Source organism: Simochromis diagramma, unplaced genomic scaffold (genome assembly GCF_900408965.1).
Source record: "Simochromis diagramma unplaced genomic scaffold, fSimDia1.1 OVJJ01000031.1, whole genome shotgun sequence".
Taxonomy (NCBI): domain Eukaryota; kingdom Metazoa; phylum Chordata; class Actinopteri; order Cichliformes; family Cichlidae; genus Simochromis; species Simochromis diagramma.
In genome coordinates, this window is record NW_024386983.1 from 207,482 (window position 1) to 225,813 (window position 18,332).

The 18,332-nt window shown below is 45.3% G+C and overlaps 1 protein-coding gene across 3 annotated transcripts in view; it reads right to left on the bottom strand.

Moving 5' to 3' along the window:
* The window catches only part of col4a3 (collagen, type IV, alpha 3), a 45,113-nt gene that overhangs the window by 17,334 nt on the left and 9,447 nt on the right, over positions 1-18,332 (bottom strand). For 2 of the 3 annotated variants that reach the window (XM_040039632.1, XM_040039633.1), the window contains 28 exons: positions 16,506-16,595; positions 16,024-16,068; positions 15,528-15,572; positions 15,256-15,318; positions 14,228-14,281; positions 14,116-14,142; positions 13,937-14,011; positions 12,520-12,582; positions 12,401-12,436; positions 12,150-12,197; positions 11,940-12,014; positions 10,480-10,524; positions 10,297-10,359; positions 10,162-10,206; positions 9,820-9,873; positions 9,685-9,726; positions 9,035-9,116; positions 8,820-8,855; positions 8,066-8,230; positions 7,796-7,888; positions 6,237-6,332; positions 5,993-6,063; positions 5,642-5,830; positions 3,895-4,063; positions 3,728-3,820; positions 2,248-2,352; positions 1,948-2,042; positions 99-249 (listed from right to left, as the gene is read on the bottom strand). In XM_040039632.1, coding sequence (XP_039895566.1) covers positions 99-249; positions 1,948-2,042; positions 2,248-2,352; positions 3,728-3,820; positions 3,895-4,063; positions 5,642-5,830; positions 5,993-6,063; positions 6,237-6,332; positions 7,796-7,888; positions 8,066-8,230; positions 8,820-8,855; positions 9,035-9,116; positions 9,685-9,726; positions 9,820-9,873; positions 10,162-10,206; positions 10,297-10,359; positions 10,480-10,524; positions 11,940-12,014; positions 12,150-12,197; positions 12,401-12,436; positions 12,520-12,582; positions 13,937-14,011; positions 14,116-14,142; positions 14,228-14,281; positions 15,256-15,318; positions 15,528-15,572; positions 16,024-16,068; positions 16,506-16,595 — 2,215 coding nt within the window. The remainder of the gene's footprint in view (positions 1-98; positions 250-1,947; positions 2,043-2,247; positions 2,353-3,727; positions 3,821-3,894; positions 4,064-5,641; positions 5,831-5,992; positions 6,064-6,236; positions 6,333-7,795; positions 7,889-8,065; positions 8,231-8,819; positions 8,856-9,034; positions 9,117-9,684; positions 9,727-9,819; positions 9,874-10,161; positions 10,207-10,296; positions 10,360-10,479; positions 10,525-11,939; positions 12,015-12,149; positions 12,198-12,400; positions 12,437-12,519; positions 12,583-13,936; positions 14,012-14,115; positions 14,143-14,227; positions 14,282-15,255; positions 15,319-15,527; positions 15,573-16,023; positions 16,069-16,505; positions 16,596-18,332) is intronic. The other variant, XM_040039634.1, reaches the window with a different exon arrangement.

The window sequence follows — 18,332 nt, forward strand, 5'->3', positions numbered from 1 at the left end:
CAGAGAATCATCTACAGACAGTTCCTCTTGATCTTGCTGTGAAACATAATTTGTTGCTAACCAGTTCGAGTTGGATCATCACTTCATGGGTTAACTACCTTTGGATCCTGGCAGACCAGCTTGTCCTGGTGGTCCTGGCTCTCCATTTATTCCTTGAGGTCCAGGGTCACCTGGAGGTCCTACAGAGCCATCTTCTCCCTGAAGTCCTGACTGACCGCTTGAGCCTGGAAAACCAAAACCCTTTTCCCCCTGAGACCACAGAGAGCAGCAGGACAGGAAACCAGTAAATGACATTTCTAACCAGTTGGCAAACAATGATTCATATAATCTTCTGATCTTCTTCTGATATATTCACCTTATAAAGAAGTTATTTAATCAGCTCTTAATAAGTGTGAGCTGAATTAGTCTGAACGTCCAACAAACCAACACGCGACAGATAATAGTTCATTGCAAACGTCAGAAAACCAGCTTCCTGACACGATGACAGCAGTACTGTTGCTTATTCAAATCACTGGTCTCTGTTCAGAGTCTCCACGCTGACGCCGTCTTCCTTGCTAAACCGTGGCATCAGTTCTCTGAGGTTAGAGTTCTGGTGTTGTTACTTCTCCACGGCTGTGCTGACCACCAGAGTGCAAGTGAGATTTAGCTTGTTTTCCCATCAATGGATATAAATCAAAATGATCATTCTTACTGAATTCATATTAAACGTAATCTTCCTTACTGTGTTGGTGTGTGTATATATAACCCACATATGACAAAGTATGAGTGACACGTCTGCCTTGAAATGAATGTTTGTTTGGGGATTAGCTGCTGACCCATCATCTGTTTAGGATTTTTATGTTGGGAACTTTACCCTCTGAGGTCCACGTTACACCCTGCACATAAACATGGGAAGTACCGTCAGGGAAAACATATTTGAACCCCTGCTGATTTTATAAGTTTGCCCACTGACGAAGAAATGATCCGTCAGACACGGAGAGTTGATTTGATGCCAAAGAGCTCGAATTTGGTCTCATCTGACCACAATGCTTTCACCCGCCTCCTCTGAATCACTGAGATATTCAGTGGCTTCAAACAGGCCTGTGTGTGCGTTCTCGAGCAGGGGGACCTTGCAGACACTGCAGGATTTCGGTCCTTTCTACCAACTGTTTTCTTCGAGGTGGTTCTGGGCTGGTTCCACAAGCTTCTAATTATCATTGAAACTCCACGTGGTGAGATGTTGCATGGACCTCGAGACTGAGGCAGTTATTTTATGGTTCTTCCATTTGCGAATAATCGCACCAAGTATTGTCACCTTCTAACTCAGCTGCTTTGTGGTGGTTTTGTAGCCTAGTCCAGCCTTGTCTAGGTCCACAATCTTGTCCCTGAAATCCTTGGAAAGCTCTTTGGTCTTGGCCATGCTGCAGAGTTTGGATAGATTGATTGCTTCTACGGGCAGCTGTCTTTCATACAGGTAACAAGTTGAGGCTCCCAGTGTATAAAACACACCTGGGAGCCAGAAATCTTACTGGTTTATAGAGGGTTCAAATACTTCCAAATATTTACTTCATGAAAATGTAAATTAACTTATAACTTTTTTGAAATTCATTTTTCTGCCTTCTCTCACTGTTCAAATAAACCTACCATTGAAACTATAGACGGATCATTTCTTTGTTATTGGCAAACTCACAAAATCACTTCAGATAATGTTTCCCTGACTCTATGTTTTTAATTTGTCCTCCAACTGCCAAAACTTTGGAGAACAACCAACCTGAGGTCTCAGTTGTCACTGGTGACAACAACAACCACTTTTTGGTACCTTTATGGGTTTTGTTAAAAAAGTGTTGTGACGATTAGCACTGTTGCCCTGGAGTTGTCTTTATCTCTCACCAGCTGTGTTGTGTTTGGATCACACAGTTTGCCGAGGATGTTTGTTTATGATAACAACTTTCTGTTTGATTGAGTTACCTTTGGTCCCGGCATCCCAGGAGGTCCTGATGGTCCTGCTCGTCCTTTAATGCCAAAGCTAGGTAGACCTGGGGCTCCTGGGAAACCCTTCACTCCTGAGATAATATAGAAGTTGTTCACTAAAATGATGATAACTGTTGTAACCCTGTGAGCTCAGAGCATCTAACTCTATGACATCATGGTTTTTGTTTTTTTCTTTGCTAAACTGTAAAACATAGAGTTAGGGTTGGGAAGGAGGTTCATTCTCAACATTCAGAATAATTCAAGATTAGTTCATGTAAAAACTGTTCCTGAACTGACCTTTGACCCCTGGGAAGCCTGGTGGTCCCTGGACTGAAAATCCTTTATCTCCCTTTTCTCCCTTTGAACCACAAGCTCCTTTTGGTCCTTTAGGTCCCACAGCACCTGAGACCAGCAGAGGACAGGTGAATCAGAGTGTGCATCTCCAGCAGGTGGAATCGCGTGATGTGCTCTTTCTGAAACGCTGTAACCACATTTACGCATCTAATTCATCCACTGTTATCTCCTTCAGTGCCACGTGCCAACCTAACTCTAACCAGATTCTTACTCTGGATGGCATTACCTTGGCCTCCAGTAACGCTGTGAGGAACCTTGGAGTCATTTTTGACCAGGACATGTCCTTCAACGCACATATTAAACAAATATGTAAGACTGCTTTCTTCCATTTGTGCAACATCTCTAAAGTTTGAAATATCCTGTCTCAGAGTGACGCTGAAAAACTAGTTCATGCATTTATTACTTCCAGGCTGGACGACTGTAATTCATTATTATCAGGAAGTCCTAAAAACTCCCTGAAAAGCCTTCAGCTAATCCTAGATGCTGCAGCAAGAGTCCTGACAGGGACTAGAAAGAGAGAGCAGATTTCTCCTGTTTTGGCTTCCTGTTAAATCCAGAATTCAAAATCCTGCTCCTCACATACAAGGTCTTAAATAATCAGGCCCCATCTTATCTTAATGACCTTGTAGTACCATATCACCCTATTAGAGCACTTCGCTCTCGCTCTGCAGGCCTACTTGTTGTTCCTAGAGTATTTAAAAGTAGAATGGGAGGCAGAGCCTTCAGTTTTCAGGCCCCTCTTCTGTGGAACCAGCTTCCAGTTTGGATTCAGGAGACAGACACTATCTCTACTTTCAAGATTAGGCTTCAAACTTTCCTTTTTGCTAAAGCATATAGTTAGGGCTGGACCAGGTGACCCTGAATCCTCCCTTAGTTATGCTGCAATAGACGTAGGCTGTTGGGGATTCCCATGATGCACTGGGTGTTAACAGACCTCTCTGCACTGAATCATATCGGTTTTTGATCTCTGTCTCTCTTCCACAGCATGTCTTTATCCCGTTTTCCTCCTTTGTAAGATCTTTCTTGACGTATGTTCTAAGTTCTGTGTTAGCGTTCCTTGAGCCCGGTTTCCTTGGTTTCTCTGAGATTACATTATTTATGCTTTTGGTCCTCATCCCTGTGTTTCCTCCCTTCGCGTTCCCGTGTTTCATTCATTCGTCTCCCCAGTCTGTCGTGTCTCCATGTCTGTTTCTTTCCCAGTTACTTCCTGTTTTTTAAGGGTTTTTTCCTTCCCACTGTTGCCAAAGCGCTGGCATACATTGGCTCATATGATTGTTGGGGTTTTCTGTTGTCTTTCAATTACTGTAGGGTGTTTACCTTCCAACACAAAGCACCTTGAGGTAACAGTTGTGGTGATTTGGTTCTATGTAAAGCTCTTTGGGTTTGTCAGTAAAACATAAATGGACACATTTGTTTGTCTCACCTTCCGGTCCAGAGACTCCAGATAAACCTTTCTGTCCTTTCTGACCTGGATCTCCTGGAGAAGCGATCATATTTCCTTGTGCACCTTTTTCACCTGAAACAAGAAACAGACTGTTAGCTTTGCATCTGATCCCCCTCCTCTCAAATCCAGACTATTCCTGGGCAGACCTTTTTGTCCAGGTTGTCCTCGCTCTCCATGGTCTCCCATGTTGCCTTTACTTCCTGGAGGCCCTGGCTCGCCAATACCAAGAGGTCCTGAAGGTCCCATCTGCCCTGTGGGTCCCCTGGGACCAGGGGACCCACACAAGCCCCTGTCTCCTTTTTGCCCCAGCGGTCCCTGAAGGAGAGAACAACAAGCCATCTTCACAGAATCACACTTGACCCCAGAAACTGTTAAAACTTGATGGTTTCTTCCTAAAAGCCGCCATCAACAAGGCACTAACTGTGGCTCCATCTAGTGGTAGAATTTGAACATAACAACACAACATAAAGTGCCTTGAGGCAACAGTTGCTGTGAGTCGGCACTAAATAAATAAAATGTAAAAACGTTATAAACAGCAGGTGTTTGCGCTCTGCGCTGTGGTTAAGGCTCCGGATTTTAGAACAAATGTTTTAGCTGATCAAAGACGCACACGACTAATCCAAATTTACTGACTTGTACCAAACTGTGGGCTCTCCCCTCACACCACAAAGAGCCTTTTTGCCAGCTAGCAGCCTAAATACAACAAATGTTATTGGTTCTGCCATCTTTACACACCAATGATTTTCATACTCTAAGTCAGAATAAAGTTTTATTATAAAATAGTGTTTCAAGTAAAACTAGATGAGGGTGGAGGCTATATTCTCCCTCATGCAACCTGCAGGAAGGACGCCTGTGTTGTAGTTGGGATCTAACTTTATGATTTTATGAATCCATTGGGTCCATTATTTTGTAATATATAGCAAAACAGTACTGTGCAAAAGTCTTGAGTCACTCCCTGTTGTTTTCCTTGTTTTTGCAGGAAAATGGAAAATACGTGCAGAGATTTATTGAATTGTGCAAACATACAAAAAATTCCAATATATTAGACAAAAACTGAGTTTGTAGAGTTGAAACGAGCTTGAAAGTGAATATTTGTTATGACCGCCTTTATTCTTCAGCAGTATGAGCTCTAAGAAGCGAGGCTGCCATATCGCGCCGCCGGCCCCTCTGGCCAGCACCAGCAGGCGGCAGGTGAACGACCAGGACTGACAGAGCTGGGGATCGAACCGGTTACAAGATGAGCTTCCCAAGCCCCTGAACCACAGTCGCCCCGATAGTTCTCCAGGCTACTTGAAGGACATTCTCACATCTTTGGATGTTTCTGCCTGTCTGGATGAGCCCACGCTGCTTCAATGACGCTGAGGTCCGGGCTCTGGGGAGGCCGATCCATGTCTTGTTGAATCAGCTTGCTGTGGTTTGGGATCATTGACGTGCTGAACAATGAAGCTGTGGCCATAAAGATGGTTCAGATGGTATTTTGTGGTGAATCGAAACCTGATGGTACTTTTCTGGACTCATAATTTCATCAATTCTGACAAACCTCCAACACGACTGGCTGAAAATCAGCATGTTGCTCCTCTCCAGACCTGCTCTGTACAGGTGATGATGATTTGGATTCATGGTTTTCAGTCCAGTTCTCGTGACATTTTCATTTGTCAGAGTTAAGAGGCTTACAGAGAAGAAACATTCCTTTAAAAATGGTGATACAAAGCCGGTGAACTTTAAAATGTACAAGTCTGAATCCTTGCAAACAAAATCAAAAGAAATGAGACTTGAGGCACAAGACTTGTACATCTGATCCACACAAAGTAAAGTAAACTCCCTCAGTTACTTACAATACTGAGTAAATACATTCGAGTCTGCGGCAGACTGAAGAAAACCGTGATTACTCACATCGTCTCCTTTTGCTCCCTGAAGACCTTTTGATCCTTGAACTCCTGGAGGTCCATCACTTCCCTGGGATCCCAGTTGTCCCGGATCTCCCTGTGATCCCTCCTCACCCTTCTGCCCCACCCTCGTCATGATGCCTGGGTCACCAGGAGGTCCTGGGAACCCCCGGTAGCCAGGGAACCCCAGTGAACCCTGATAACAAGTGAGGTTCAAACAGTGTGTGAAACTGACTCACACTTACTCATAATTACAGGATCTACTGACAACAGTCAAAGTTTGAGGGTCCCAGAAGGTTTGGGTTCAGCCCATATGAGGGGATGAAATCTGTAGACGCTGAGGCGATGCTTCACTCACCTGTGGACCAGGTTGTCCTCCAGGACCTTTCACTCCTTTGCCACCTTTAAATCCAGGAAAACCAGCTGAGCCTGGAACCAGAATGATATCACAGACAGTTAAGATCCAGGGTGAGTTATTTATGACATTATAATGTATTTAAAATATCATGGTTTCCATTGTGTGGCAGCTAGGATTATATCAAACAACTAAAAACTAACATTTCATCTGTTAACTTGGCTAACACAGGTGCTGCTGTTCTTACCTGGCAGCCCGATATCACCTTTCTCTCCTTTTGTACCTGGGGGTCCAGGCTCAGTGGAATTAACAGGACAGGTAAAACACATCTGCCCCTTCTCACCTAGTAAACACCAAGCAGTCGGTTTTTAAATGAATCATGACAAACGCACCAGGAAGTCCAACTTCTTAGAAAATAAACAAAAAAAAACTGTACTATGGAAAATATTTCTGGATTTTATTTAAACAGGTTTATTGTATCAGCAGTAATGAAGCTGTGATGAGTCTGGATGAAAAACCCGAGTTTATTTTGTGGTTGGCTTTGTCTCAACATAAACAGGACGAGTTTGACACCCTTGATGTCTTTGGTTTGGCTCAGCTGTACTGAAAGAGATTTCTCAAGTTTTATTTTGGGTCTTCAAAAATCAAACATCTCATTCCCACCTCCATGTAGAAATTCTTCGCATTAAACCCTGATGTGAAACACGTGTCCACATCGGGCCAAACAAACATGACGTTTATATCACATGACGCTAGGGATGGGTACCGGTATCCGGTGCCATGATGGCACCGGTTCTGACATAAACGGTAGTAACCAGACCGAAAAGCAGCGCACATTTCGGTGCTTTATTTTCCTGAGCTGTGATACACTTTAGATTCTAGCCAATCATTTTACGTTTCCAAGGATAGTAGGCGGGGCCAGGTACGTACGTTCTTTTAGAGCAGAGCTACAGATTAAAATGCCCAAGGCGAAGCGGTCAAAGTCTGGCTGTACTTCACAGCAAAAGATGCAAACTCAGCAGCCTGCAACAAGTGCTTTAAGCTGATACTGTGATACTGTCAGAGGAGGTAACACCTCGAATCTGATGAAACACCTGGCGACGCATAGCATTTTTTTTAAAAGCCCAGAAATGCGCCGTATGATAGCTTGCTGCGAGACCTCACACCGAGCACATCTACTGCGGGTGTGGTGCCTGTTATCGGACCCGGAGTTAGCAACATCCCCCAAGAACCCGAAGAGGAGAGTCCTGGCCCCTAGCCCTGCCAGTGTAGCAGAAATGATGAGGATGATGATGCAGCAGCAGCCGTTCTTCTCTGCGTGAGTAGCTTAATGTTGTTCGTGTGTAATTTACGTTGAGTAGGCTAACCATGTTATTACATTAATGCACGTAAGGTGAACTAGCAAACATCATCATAGCTACATGCGGCTGTCTTCTTGTTTGATGGCAGTTACTCCCTTCACCCTGGCCAAAAAGGCTAAAATGACCAAAGAAAAAGAGGGAAACAGTTAAACATGAGAGGTTTTTGGACAAAGTTTGTGTTTTTTCCATTGTTTAAGCACTGCTTCCAGCCAAGAGTGATACCATATATGCCCCACAGCTGCAGAAAAGGCTAACATTGTTATCTTTTTACAAAAAAAGCAGCTGAACATGAGAGGTTTTTGGACCAAGTTTGTGTTCTCCATTCTTTAAGCACCGTTTAAGCACCGGCACCGTTTCAAAAGTACCGGTTTGGCACCGGTATCGGATAAAACCTAAACGATACCCATCCCTACATGACGCACAACTCCAGCTCTCTCCCACTCACCCTTCTGTCCTCTCGTGCCTTTTTCTCCAAGAGGTCCCATCGAGCCCTTCAAACCTTTAGGTCCTGGCAGTCCTGCGCCTCCCTCAAGGTAGTCTGGCAGTTACAAGAGACACATTAAACCAGACGGACTTTCAGCTGCTGGTAGTGCTGCGGTTCAGTAATGTACTCTTTTAATTTCTCGTCTTTATTCTCTTTAAGCTTCAAAGACAAACGTCAGAGGGTCCGGGATGCTTCCCTGAGGGACACCACGTGTTTAAAATGAAACATCACCTGGTATTCCTGGTTCTCCGGGCTCTCCGATAGCACCCTGAAGTCCTGGCTTTCCAGTCAGGCCTGTGGGGCCAGCAGTGGAGGGGCCCTCTTCTCCTCGGTCTCCTTTTGGTCCAAATGATCCAGGTGGTCCCTGTATCCCCGGAGGACCAGGCAAAGGAACACCTGGAGTGAAGGATGGCAGACTGTCACCAAAGAACAGCTTCTGATAACCTTGAATATTATAAATTATTATATTATTTATATTTCTTTGCGCCTGAGTAAAGTGTCAGCCTTTAAAAAGGCTTTTATTTTGGAAACAGGCGCCAGCAGCTATTTTTTTCAGCTGCAGCTAAACAGACAATATCAGACAAGACTGACGAAAACGGAATAAATTTTCATTTTATATATATAATAGATAATAATAATAATAATATATGTTTCCCACCAAATGAAGTCTCACGGTTTCTCTGTTGAAACCTTTTTCATTTTGATCAAAACATTCCAAAAGAATCAGTAATCAAATAAAGTTGCAGGAAATCTGGTGGATGTTGGATGTAATCCAACCACTGCAGTTTAGCCAGCTTGAACTAAAAGACACTGTTATTTTCACCATCAGTCATATTTGGCAGCACAGGCCTGTTTTGGAAGGAGCGAGACCCCAGCAGAGCAAAGCTGTAGCCAGACTAGCGCAGCTTAGATACAAAGGTGGTCTCTGGATTAACACCATGATGGATTACATGAGGGACAGAGAGAGAGAATAATCAGACTTTACCTGGCTCGCCCTTTTCTCCAGGTAAACCGATGTATCCTGAAACAGGTGAGAGAAAAAGTCTGAAATGATAGCAGCATGAACCTCTCAATGTAATCTGATTACAAACACAACTCAGGTCGTTGCTTCGACATTCACAGAATATAAGTATATAACATACAGTATAATATAAATATAATATTTCATAAGTAAAACATTATTTGGGAAATGAAATTCACCTTGTACTCCAGAAGCTCCTGGGGGCCCCCGGGGCCCGGGAAAACCTGGCTGGCCTTTCAGATAAATCCTCTTCCAAACCATCTGGTTTATAAAAAAGTTAAAAGTAACACAAACACAGATTATGGATTCAAAACCAAGCATCAACCTTCAGGGCTGAAAAATGAAGTCTGAAAACCTGCAGTTCCTCTAATGTCCAGTTGAGGCTGACTCCAAACCGGAGCCAGTCCTCATAGACTCAAGACTTAGTGCTTCACAGGCCCCGCCCCCCTTAGCAAGAAGAACCCCACCCCCGCGACTTGAAATAGTATCATTTCTCTATTGAATTGTTATTTTAAGTACATCTCTGCATGACAGTGTTTCCTTATTAACTTTAAAGAAAACAAAAAAGAAAAAGGAAAGAAAAACTGATCAACTTAAAACAAACTGTACCTTTATTAGAAAGTGCATGTACTAGTACTGCAGCTCTCTAAACTACATTTAACGTGCATCAGTTTGTCAGTGAAGCCGAGCGCTGCACACGCGTCATCACACCGGCATCGCACCTGTGGGGGTGGAGGGGGTGGTTGCCCCACTATTTGAGAAGGACTGCACTAACTTTAGAAGATCTGGCAACTGTTCCTGTGATACCGTACAAAGAAAAGAGACTCACATCTCCCGGAGTGCCCGGAGGACCACGGTCACCTTTCTCTCCCTGGAGACATAAACAGTACCGTAAAATGACACCGCGCTGGCTGCAGCACTGCAGTAATGCAGTAATGCATTCTGTGTCTCGTCCAGTACCCACCATGTCTCCATCGATACCTGGAGGTCCGAGAAACCCAGGATCTCCCGGGTCTCCCTGTCGACATACAGATTTAAACACAGATATATAAACTTAAATGTTTTTATAAGTGAAAGTTCTGATGTCTTTTATCATGACAAGTCCAGCAAATTAACTAGAGCTGGTAGATAAAGGGACAGGGTTAGCATGGTGGCGGTAGCATCACGCTGTGGGCTGTTTGCTGCCAGTGCTTCTGGTACACTGCACACAGTGGATGGTATAATGAAGGAGGAGGCCTTCCTGTTTTATTTTGATAGTCTCAAGTGGGCCAAATGTTGAAAACAAACTGACTCAGCGGGTTGTTACCTGTTCTTCAAGCTCTCCACGGAGTCCATCCTTCCCTGGTTTACCCTGAAACACAAACATGTTCCAGGTTTATAGTCCTATAAAGAAATGTGACTTAAAATTGAAGACGGGACTACATGTCTTTGTTGTTCCTACCAGGGAGCCAGTGTCACCTTTCTCCCCCTTCTCTCCTTTAATTCCCAACCTCCCAGGGTTACCCTGGAGGAGAAAACAAAAGCGCTCATCACTTAAAAATAAAAATTCACAGAATAATAATTTATAGTTTTTTTGGCTTAAAAAAAGTTTATGATTAGCCCAGGCCAACAATTTGACACTTACGCGACGACCAGGACAACCTTTTTCTCCACTGTCACCTGGTTCTCCCTGTAAAACAAAAGCACATCAGAGAAACCCAAGAGAAACTGACAAAGTGACAGACAGACAGAGCGACTGACAGAGCGACTGACAGAGCGACTGACAGACCCACAGAGAGACAGACAGACCCACAGAGCGACTGACAGACCCACAGAGCGACTGACAGACCCACAGAGCGACTGACAGACCCACAGAGAGACTGACAGACCCACAGAGCGACTGACAGACCCACAGAGAGACCCACAGAGCGACTGACAGACCCACAGAGAGACAGACAGACAGACCCACAGAGCGACTGACAGACCCACAGAGAGACAGACAGACAGACCCACAGAGCGACTGACAGACCCACAGAGAGACAGACAGACAGACCCACAGAGCGACTGACAGACCCACAGAGCGACTGACAGACCCACAGAGAGACAGACAGACCCACAGAGCGACTGACAGACCCACAGAGAGACAGACAGACCCACAGAGCGACTGACAGACCCACAGAGAGACTGACAGACCCACAGAGCGACTGACAGACCCACAGACCGACTGACAGACCCACAGAGTGATAGACAGACCCACAGACCGACTGACAGACCCACAGACCGACTGACAGACCCACAGAGCGATAGACAGACCCACAGACCAACTGACAGACCCACAGACCGACTGACAGACCCACAGAGCGACTGACAGACCCACAGAGCGACTGACAGACCCACAGAGAGACTGACAGACCCACAGAGAGACAGACAGACAGACCAACAGAGCGACTGACAGACCCACAGAGCGACTGACAGACCCACAGAGAGACAGACAGACAGACCCACAGAGCGACTGACAGACCCACAGAGCGACTGACAGACCCACAGAGAGACTGACAGACCCACAGAGAGACAGACAGACCCACAGAGCGACTGACAGACCAACAGAGCGACTGACAGACCAACAGAGAGACAGACAGACAGACAGACCCACAGAGTGACTGACAGACCCACAGAGCGACTGACAGACCCACAGAGCGACTGACAGACCCACAGAGAGACAGACAGACCCACAGAGCGACTGACAGACCCACAGAGCGACTGACAGACCCACAGAGAGACAGACAGACAGACCCACAGAGCGACTGACAGACCCACAGAGCGACTGACAGACCCACAGAGCGACTGACAGACCCACAGAGAGACAGACAGACCCACAGAGCGACTGACAGACCCACAGAGAGACAGACAGACCCACAGACAGACAGACAGACCCACAGAGCGACTGACAGACCCACAGAGAGACAGACAGACCCACAGAGCGACTGACAGACCCACAGACAGACAGACAGACCCACAGAGCGACTGACAGACCCACAGAGAGACAGACAGACCCACAGAGCGACTGACAGACCCACAGAGAGACAGACAGAGAGACTGACAGACCTTCAGCTCTTTGGGTCCCTCGGCATACAGTTTGATTCCTTTTGGCCCAGGAACTCCTGGAGGTCCCCGGTCACCCTAAAACCAAACACAGCTGATGGTGGTGAAGGTGAAAGGGATGGTGATGAAGATGATTGCGTTTCACAGGTTAGACACAGTATAAAATCAGAGCATGTCGTAGTTTGTAAATACAGACCATACTCCCATCCCCACCTTCTGTCCTTGTGGACCTGGGATCACTGGACTGGGACCTTCCTGACCCTGAACCAAAAACAGAGACAGAAGTTACTTCATGGTTTCCGTGTTAACGTATGACTGGTGCTGTCACATGAACCACCACAGCAGCTTCTCCCAAAAAACAAAAACGAAACCAAAAGCGAATCCTGACGTCAAGCCAAGTGTGTAAGAATCGTTTTTCTGAATCAGAAACTGCTCCTAGTTCAGTTTACTGTTACCCCACTAACCTTTTCTCCTCTCAACCCTGGAAGACCTGGAATTCCCTGGAAAAAAAAACATGAGATGTCAGCTCACTGAACTACTGAGCGCAATTAATGTTTGAATAAGGTGGATGTTCAAAGCATACAGGAAATCCATTGAATCCTGGTGATCCTGTCACGCCGGGTTCACCTGGATCCCCACTGAGCCCCTGGAACACACAAACAGTTCCACAGCCAGTCAGAGCAAACTTTATACCAGCTAATCTGAAGATAATGCTCATGATAGAAAGCATCTTAAGATTGAACAGAATTTGGTCCAGCCGGCTGGATTCAGTCTGCGAACCAACTGATTAGACTGTTCAAAATGATCAACCAAAGCAGGGATCGGCAGCCCTGGCACGCGTGCCCAGGATTGCCAAAGGGTTAACTGATGGCATGACCACAGCTGGACTGGCCATCAGGCATACCGGGCATTTGCTCGGTGGGTCGACGGTGATTTTTCGTTTTTATGGGCCGATGACTTTTTTTATTTTTTATTCTTTGGTAACGGTATAAACAGTGAGAGGTGGTGGATTGTCCAGATGCAGGTCGATGTGTAACAATAACTCAGTTGTTTGGTGGTGGCTGTAGCGGAGCTTCCACAGAGGCAACAGGTGGATGAGGGAAGGGGAGGCAGGAGGAGGAGAGACCCGAGGCAGCCGCCGGTCCGAGTATCAGGTGAACTGAACTTCAGGTAAGAAGTTATGACCTGCAGTCTATCTGGGTCAGATATAAACCAAGTTTAGGTGGAGTTTATTTTTGTTGTGCTGACTTTTTACAGTCAGTTACAATAACTCGTACTGCGTGAGCTAGCATGATGGAGTTTCTATACAGCTGGGTGGTGCTATGATGTTACTGATAGTGAACTTTATTTACTTCATAAGGTTAGTTAGTAGAGTTTCCAACCGTCCCGTAAAAAACGGAATTGTCTCGTATTCAGAGAAAATATTACTCGTTTCGTGTTGAGCTGAGAAGGAACAGTTTGTCCTGAACTTCAGCTACAATGAAACAAAGACAGAGCTGGAGTTATTCTGTGTCTTTACGCTGCAGCTGCCTCTTCTTCTTCAGGCAGCCTCTGAATGCTGGACACTCGGAGACCAGAGATCACATTAACATGTGTGTCTCTGTATTAACAAACATGCCATATTGGCCCAGTTTATTTCTCTTATCATTGTTGTGATGAGACCATAAACAGCATTTGCATTTTCTGTTGTTCAGTTCATTTGCTGTTATGGATAAAAAGTCTTTTTTTGTTTCATAATATCTGATAACTATTCGCTGACAGCTGCCAACATCTGTGAACAAATATGATTCTATAAAGTGTGTAACTGTTAATATAGAGTGTTATTAAATTTATTGCTAATGCATCATATGGCACACTGACGTCTGAGGAAATTTTAGATGCACTCGTCATCAGAAAGGTTGCCGACCCCTGCTATAAAGGGTTTGGTGGAGACATTCATTTGGAAAACGATGAACTTCACTTGATTTTATTCTTTATTTCATAAAAATCAAATATCTGACTGTGGCGCCTTTTGGTCCCGGTGGTCCTCGTGCTCCTTTTATATCCTGAGTCTCGGGGAACACTCTCGTCTCTCCCTGAAACAGTCAGAGGAACCTTTGTCAAAAGAAACCATCACAGATCAAATCAGCCATCTTCAAATCCATCTTCTTCATTACAGCATTCAGGTGTCAATGCTCACCTTCATGCCCCGAGGACCATCACGCCCCTGAAACACGTGAACACTCACAGCTTTAGCTTCACACACTGAGTTAGCTTAGCCTATTTTTAACTGTGTATAGACAGTGACTCACCCGCCTGCCTGCAGGTCCAGGAAGTCCAGGATGCCCTGGAAAACCAGCATCCCCCTGAAAGACATGAGTCACATTTGTGTGTGTGGGTACGATCAGATGATTCATTTTGATAGGAAACACTCTCCAAGACTGCCTTTGATGCTGATCACAGCCTGGAAAGCTTTGGAAAACCTGAAAGTCCTTGATATGTGTTGTTCAAAAATGATCGTGACTCTACACAAGTATATCTCCCTGCCCAGTGTTACTGGCGTAACTAGCTTTTTAAACAGCTTGTCAAAAAGATGAAAAAGTTCAATTTAATTGTTGGCAAGTTCCTGTAAAAGTTTCAGAATAACAGCCTTGTACATACTGGGTAAGCCAGCTTCTGTGTTTATAATAAGCCACCACAGGATTAATCATGGTCACCGCGGCTTCTTTTCTGCAGCTTTAACCTGCATGTGTGGATGGCGGGCTGATTTCTGGAAGCGTTTCTGAGCGCGTGCACTAATTTCCAGCGCACAATCGTGTCTGCAGTTAATGCCGTGCTGCGTGAAGGCCTGACGATCACGCACATCCAACACTGATTCTCAGCCTCAGAATCTTTTAACGTTTTGTTGACGAGATATTTAACATCTGCATCATTGTTTTCATTGACATTCAAACATTGTGAAATAGTTTGCAGATCTAGTTTTTTGCAGGTTGATGCACCTCTGCATCTGCAAAACGTTCTTCTTTGCCTGTTGTCCCTCCAGCTGTTTCATTTTAGTATCAGCGGCTGTGACAGACTTTTATTGCCTTTTTCAGACAAATTCAAAATGCTAAATTCTCTTAGTTTTGCTCTGCTGTGAATAAAATGTGCATCTGTAACATTTGCAAATCACAGTTTTTTTACAGTTTTCCACAGCTGGTCTATAACTAGCTGCAGGGATGAGAGTGTGAGGCTCAGGCGGTTATACATCGGCGAGCACAGGAAGAGAGGAATATAAAACTCCGGAGATGAGAGAAAAAAAGATTATTCGATCTGCCTTCTGCCAAGCCACGATTTCTACCTTCGTCCCGTTGCATCCTGGGATTCCTGGTTGACCGAGCGGTCCTTCGTGTCCGTGCAGTCCCTGAGAAATAAATGCATCCAGAAATGTATTAAATGTTAAGTTAAACTTTATTATCATTGTGTGTTTTTAAAAAAAGACACCAAAGAACATCTTTTTTTCTTACATATTCTTCATGTTACTTCCATACGTACTAGGATCTAATAGGTATGGAGCCTACAGTCTACTGTGCTGTATGTTTAATGTGTTCTGTGTGTGGTGAGCGTCCGTACCGGCAGTCCCGGAGGTCCTGGGAAACCTGGTTCTCCCGGCAAACCCTGATGGTTTGAGAAGTTCAGAACAACATCAGCAGGACATTTTTCGGTAAATGTGTCTGAAATGATGCTAAAATCAGGGAAAGTTTAGGCTTAAAAAAATCAAAATGACCTCCCCCACTACTAGCTGCCAGCTGGCTTCACCTGAACCTCTGGGCCGTGTTTGTGCTGTTGGAACCTATTGGAGCATTTTTAATGACATCGTGTGACCAATAACTCGGCCGCTGTGAGGTTACTGTAGCAACAGACCGTCTACGAAGGCTGAGCGAGAGCTTAGGTGAAGCTTGAGCATTTATCTGGATGGTAGTGAGCTCTGATTAGCATTAGCATCTGTGCCAGCTTGTTTTATCTGATAACTGAGCTTTCATCCAGATACGGTCCCATCTATGACTCTGACGTGGAAGCAGCCAAAACAGGAAAGGTTCAGTGGGATAAACAGTAAAGGCCGTCATACCCGGGAACCCTTCAGACCCGGACTTCCTGCAGGTCCCAGTTCACCCTAAGCAAAAGAAGAAGAAAACATTAAATGATCTCCATTCAACTCTGGGTTCACAGTGAGAAAGCTGTGACATGGTCAACGATCAAGAATCAGAGCAGCATCAGGACCTGACACGTCATGTGACTGAGCTGTCATGTGACTGAGCTGTCATGTGACTGCTCCAAACAGAAAGTAGTAGACTCACTCTCACCTCCTCCTCAGTTTTACACTAAAACACAGCGTCTATTTTCACGAGTGTGAAACTGACCACGTTTCAAACTAAATCTAAACCTACAAACATCAAAAATATTCCCAGACAAACTTGGATGTTTAATGACAGGATTTCCATTTAAAAAGAAACTTTGTAATAAAATGTAATATAATAAAAACAAGTGTAAAGAGGACTGTGCAGGGACTCGATATGACAATAAGAAGAAGAAAGAGGAGATGTCTGTTACCTTTTCTCCTAGTTTGCCCTGATCGCCCTCTTTTCCAGGATAGCCAACGTTTCCAGGAAGACCAGTTTCCCCGGGGAAACCTTTTTCACCCTGTTGACAGAATCAGAGAGTTCGGGTAAGTCAGCTCACCTGCTGTCCACAGAGAGGCAGCAGAGAGCAGCAGAGTCGATCCTGGTTGTGGCCTCGGGGCACTCAGGTGCCGGGAATAACAAAGGGACATTTCACGCTCAGCAGAGAGGAACCGGCCTTTCTTTCTTTCTCCTCGTGAACACGCCCGCGATCACAGAGCTCACACCTGGGTGGTCTCAGGTGCGTGAGACACAAAGGACCGCAGAGTTCCCTGCAGCTCGGCTCCGACCTGCACGCTCTTGTGAGCCGCAGCTCGGAGACTTGACGCCATTTAAAGCAGCAAAAACTGAAAAGTTTGTTTCAGGCGAAATCACAAAATCATGAAAATCAACCCGATCTGAGCTGGAACTGGTAAACCGATCACATCAGCAGCCCTTCATCACCTGGCACATCCATCAGCTCCGCTCTATTTTCCTCCATAATAAAAACCGCCGCACAATACACAATCAGAGGGAGGGGCTACTGCAAGATATTCATCAGTGATTGGCCGACGCCTCCTCTGTGAATCTGACATCGGCGCTCCATGATGGGGAACGTCCCGGTTTCCAAAATGCATCCGGAGGAGAGAGGAGGCCGCAGGAGGATGCACAAGTGTGTCCTATCTGCAGGTCGTTCTAACATGGACACTGAAAAGGGGGCGTGGCACGCAGCTGGAATATAAAAACCACAGAGCGAGCTGCACTCATTGGCCGGTAACAACAGACAAAACTTCACCAAATATGAAAATTGAAGCCACTTCAGAGCTGCAAGAACCAGCAGGGATGTAGATCTAAGACCCGTCAGACTGGTCAGCATCAGTTTCATAAAATGATTGAATATGACAGGTGTGTGCTCAGGTGTGGATTTATTGTAAGTGTGGCCACTTTAGATCAAACTTTATATCTATATGCAGTATATAAAGTTTATATCTAAACCCGCAGTCATCACCGCTGCTTCCTGAGCTGCTCTGCAGGTCCTGCAGCAGCTGCAGCGTGTTTGTGGCTGAAAGGCTGCTCCAGGATCAGCTGACTGCGGTCTTTTCTGTACCTCGTAAAACTCTGCGGATACTTGTGCACTTTGTTTTGCATCCCTTCTGTCATCTTCCAGATCTTCTGGTGTCGCTGCTCAGAGCGCTCATTCTTCTTAGAGTTTCTCTGACTGGATTCTTTTAGGTTTTCAGCCTAATGACAGTTAAACAGTTTGGACTTGAGTTCGAGTTAATCTGCCACGAGACCATGAGAGTAGGGATGGGTACCGGTATCCGGTGCCATGATGGCACCGGTTCTGACATAAACGGTAGTAACCAGACCGAAAACAGCGCACATTTCGGTGCTTTTTTTTCCTGAGCTGTGACACACTTTGGATTCTAGCCAATCATTTTACGTTTCCGAGGATAGTAGGCGGGTCCAGGTACGTACGTTCTTTTAGAGCAGAGCTACAGATTAAAAATGCCCAAGGCGAGTCGGTCAAAGTCTGGCTGTACTTCACAGCAAAAGATGCAAAATCAGCAGCAACAAGTGCTTTAAGCTGATACTGTGATACTGTCAAAGGAGGTAACACCTCGAATCTGATGAAACACCTGGCGACGCATAGCATTTTTTTTAAAAGCCGAGAAATGCGCCGTATTTGATAGCTTGCTGCGAGACCTCACACCGAGCACATCTACTGCGGGTGTGGTGCCTGTTATCGGACCCGGAGTTAGCAACATCCCCCAAGAAC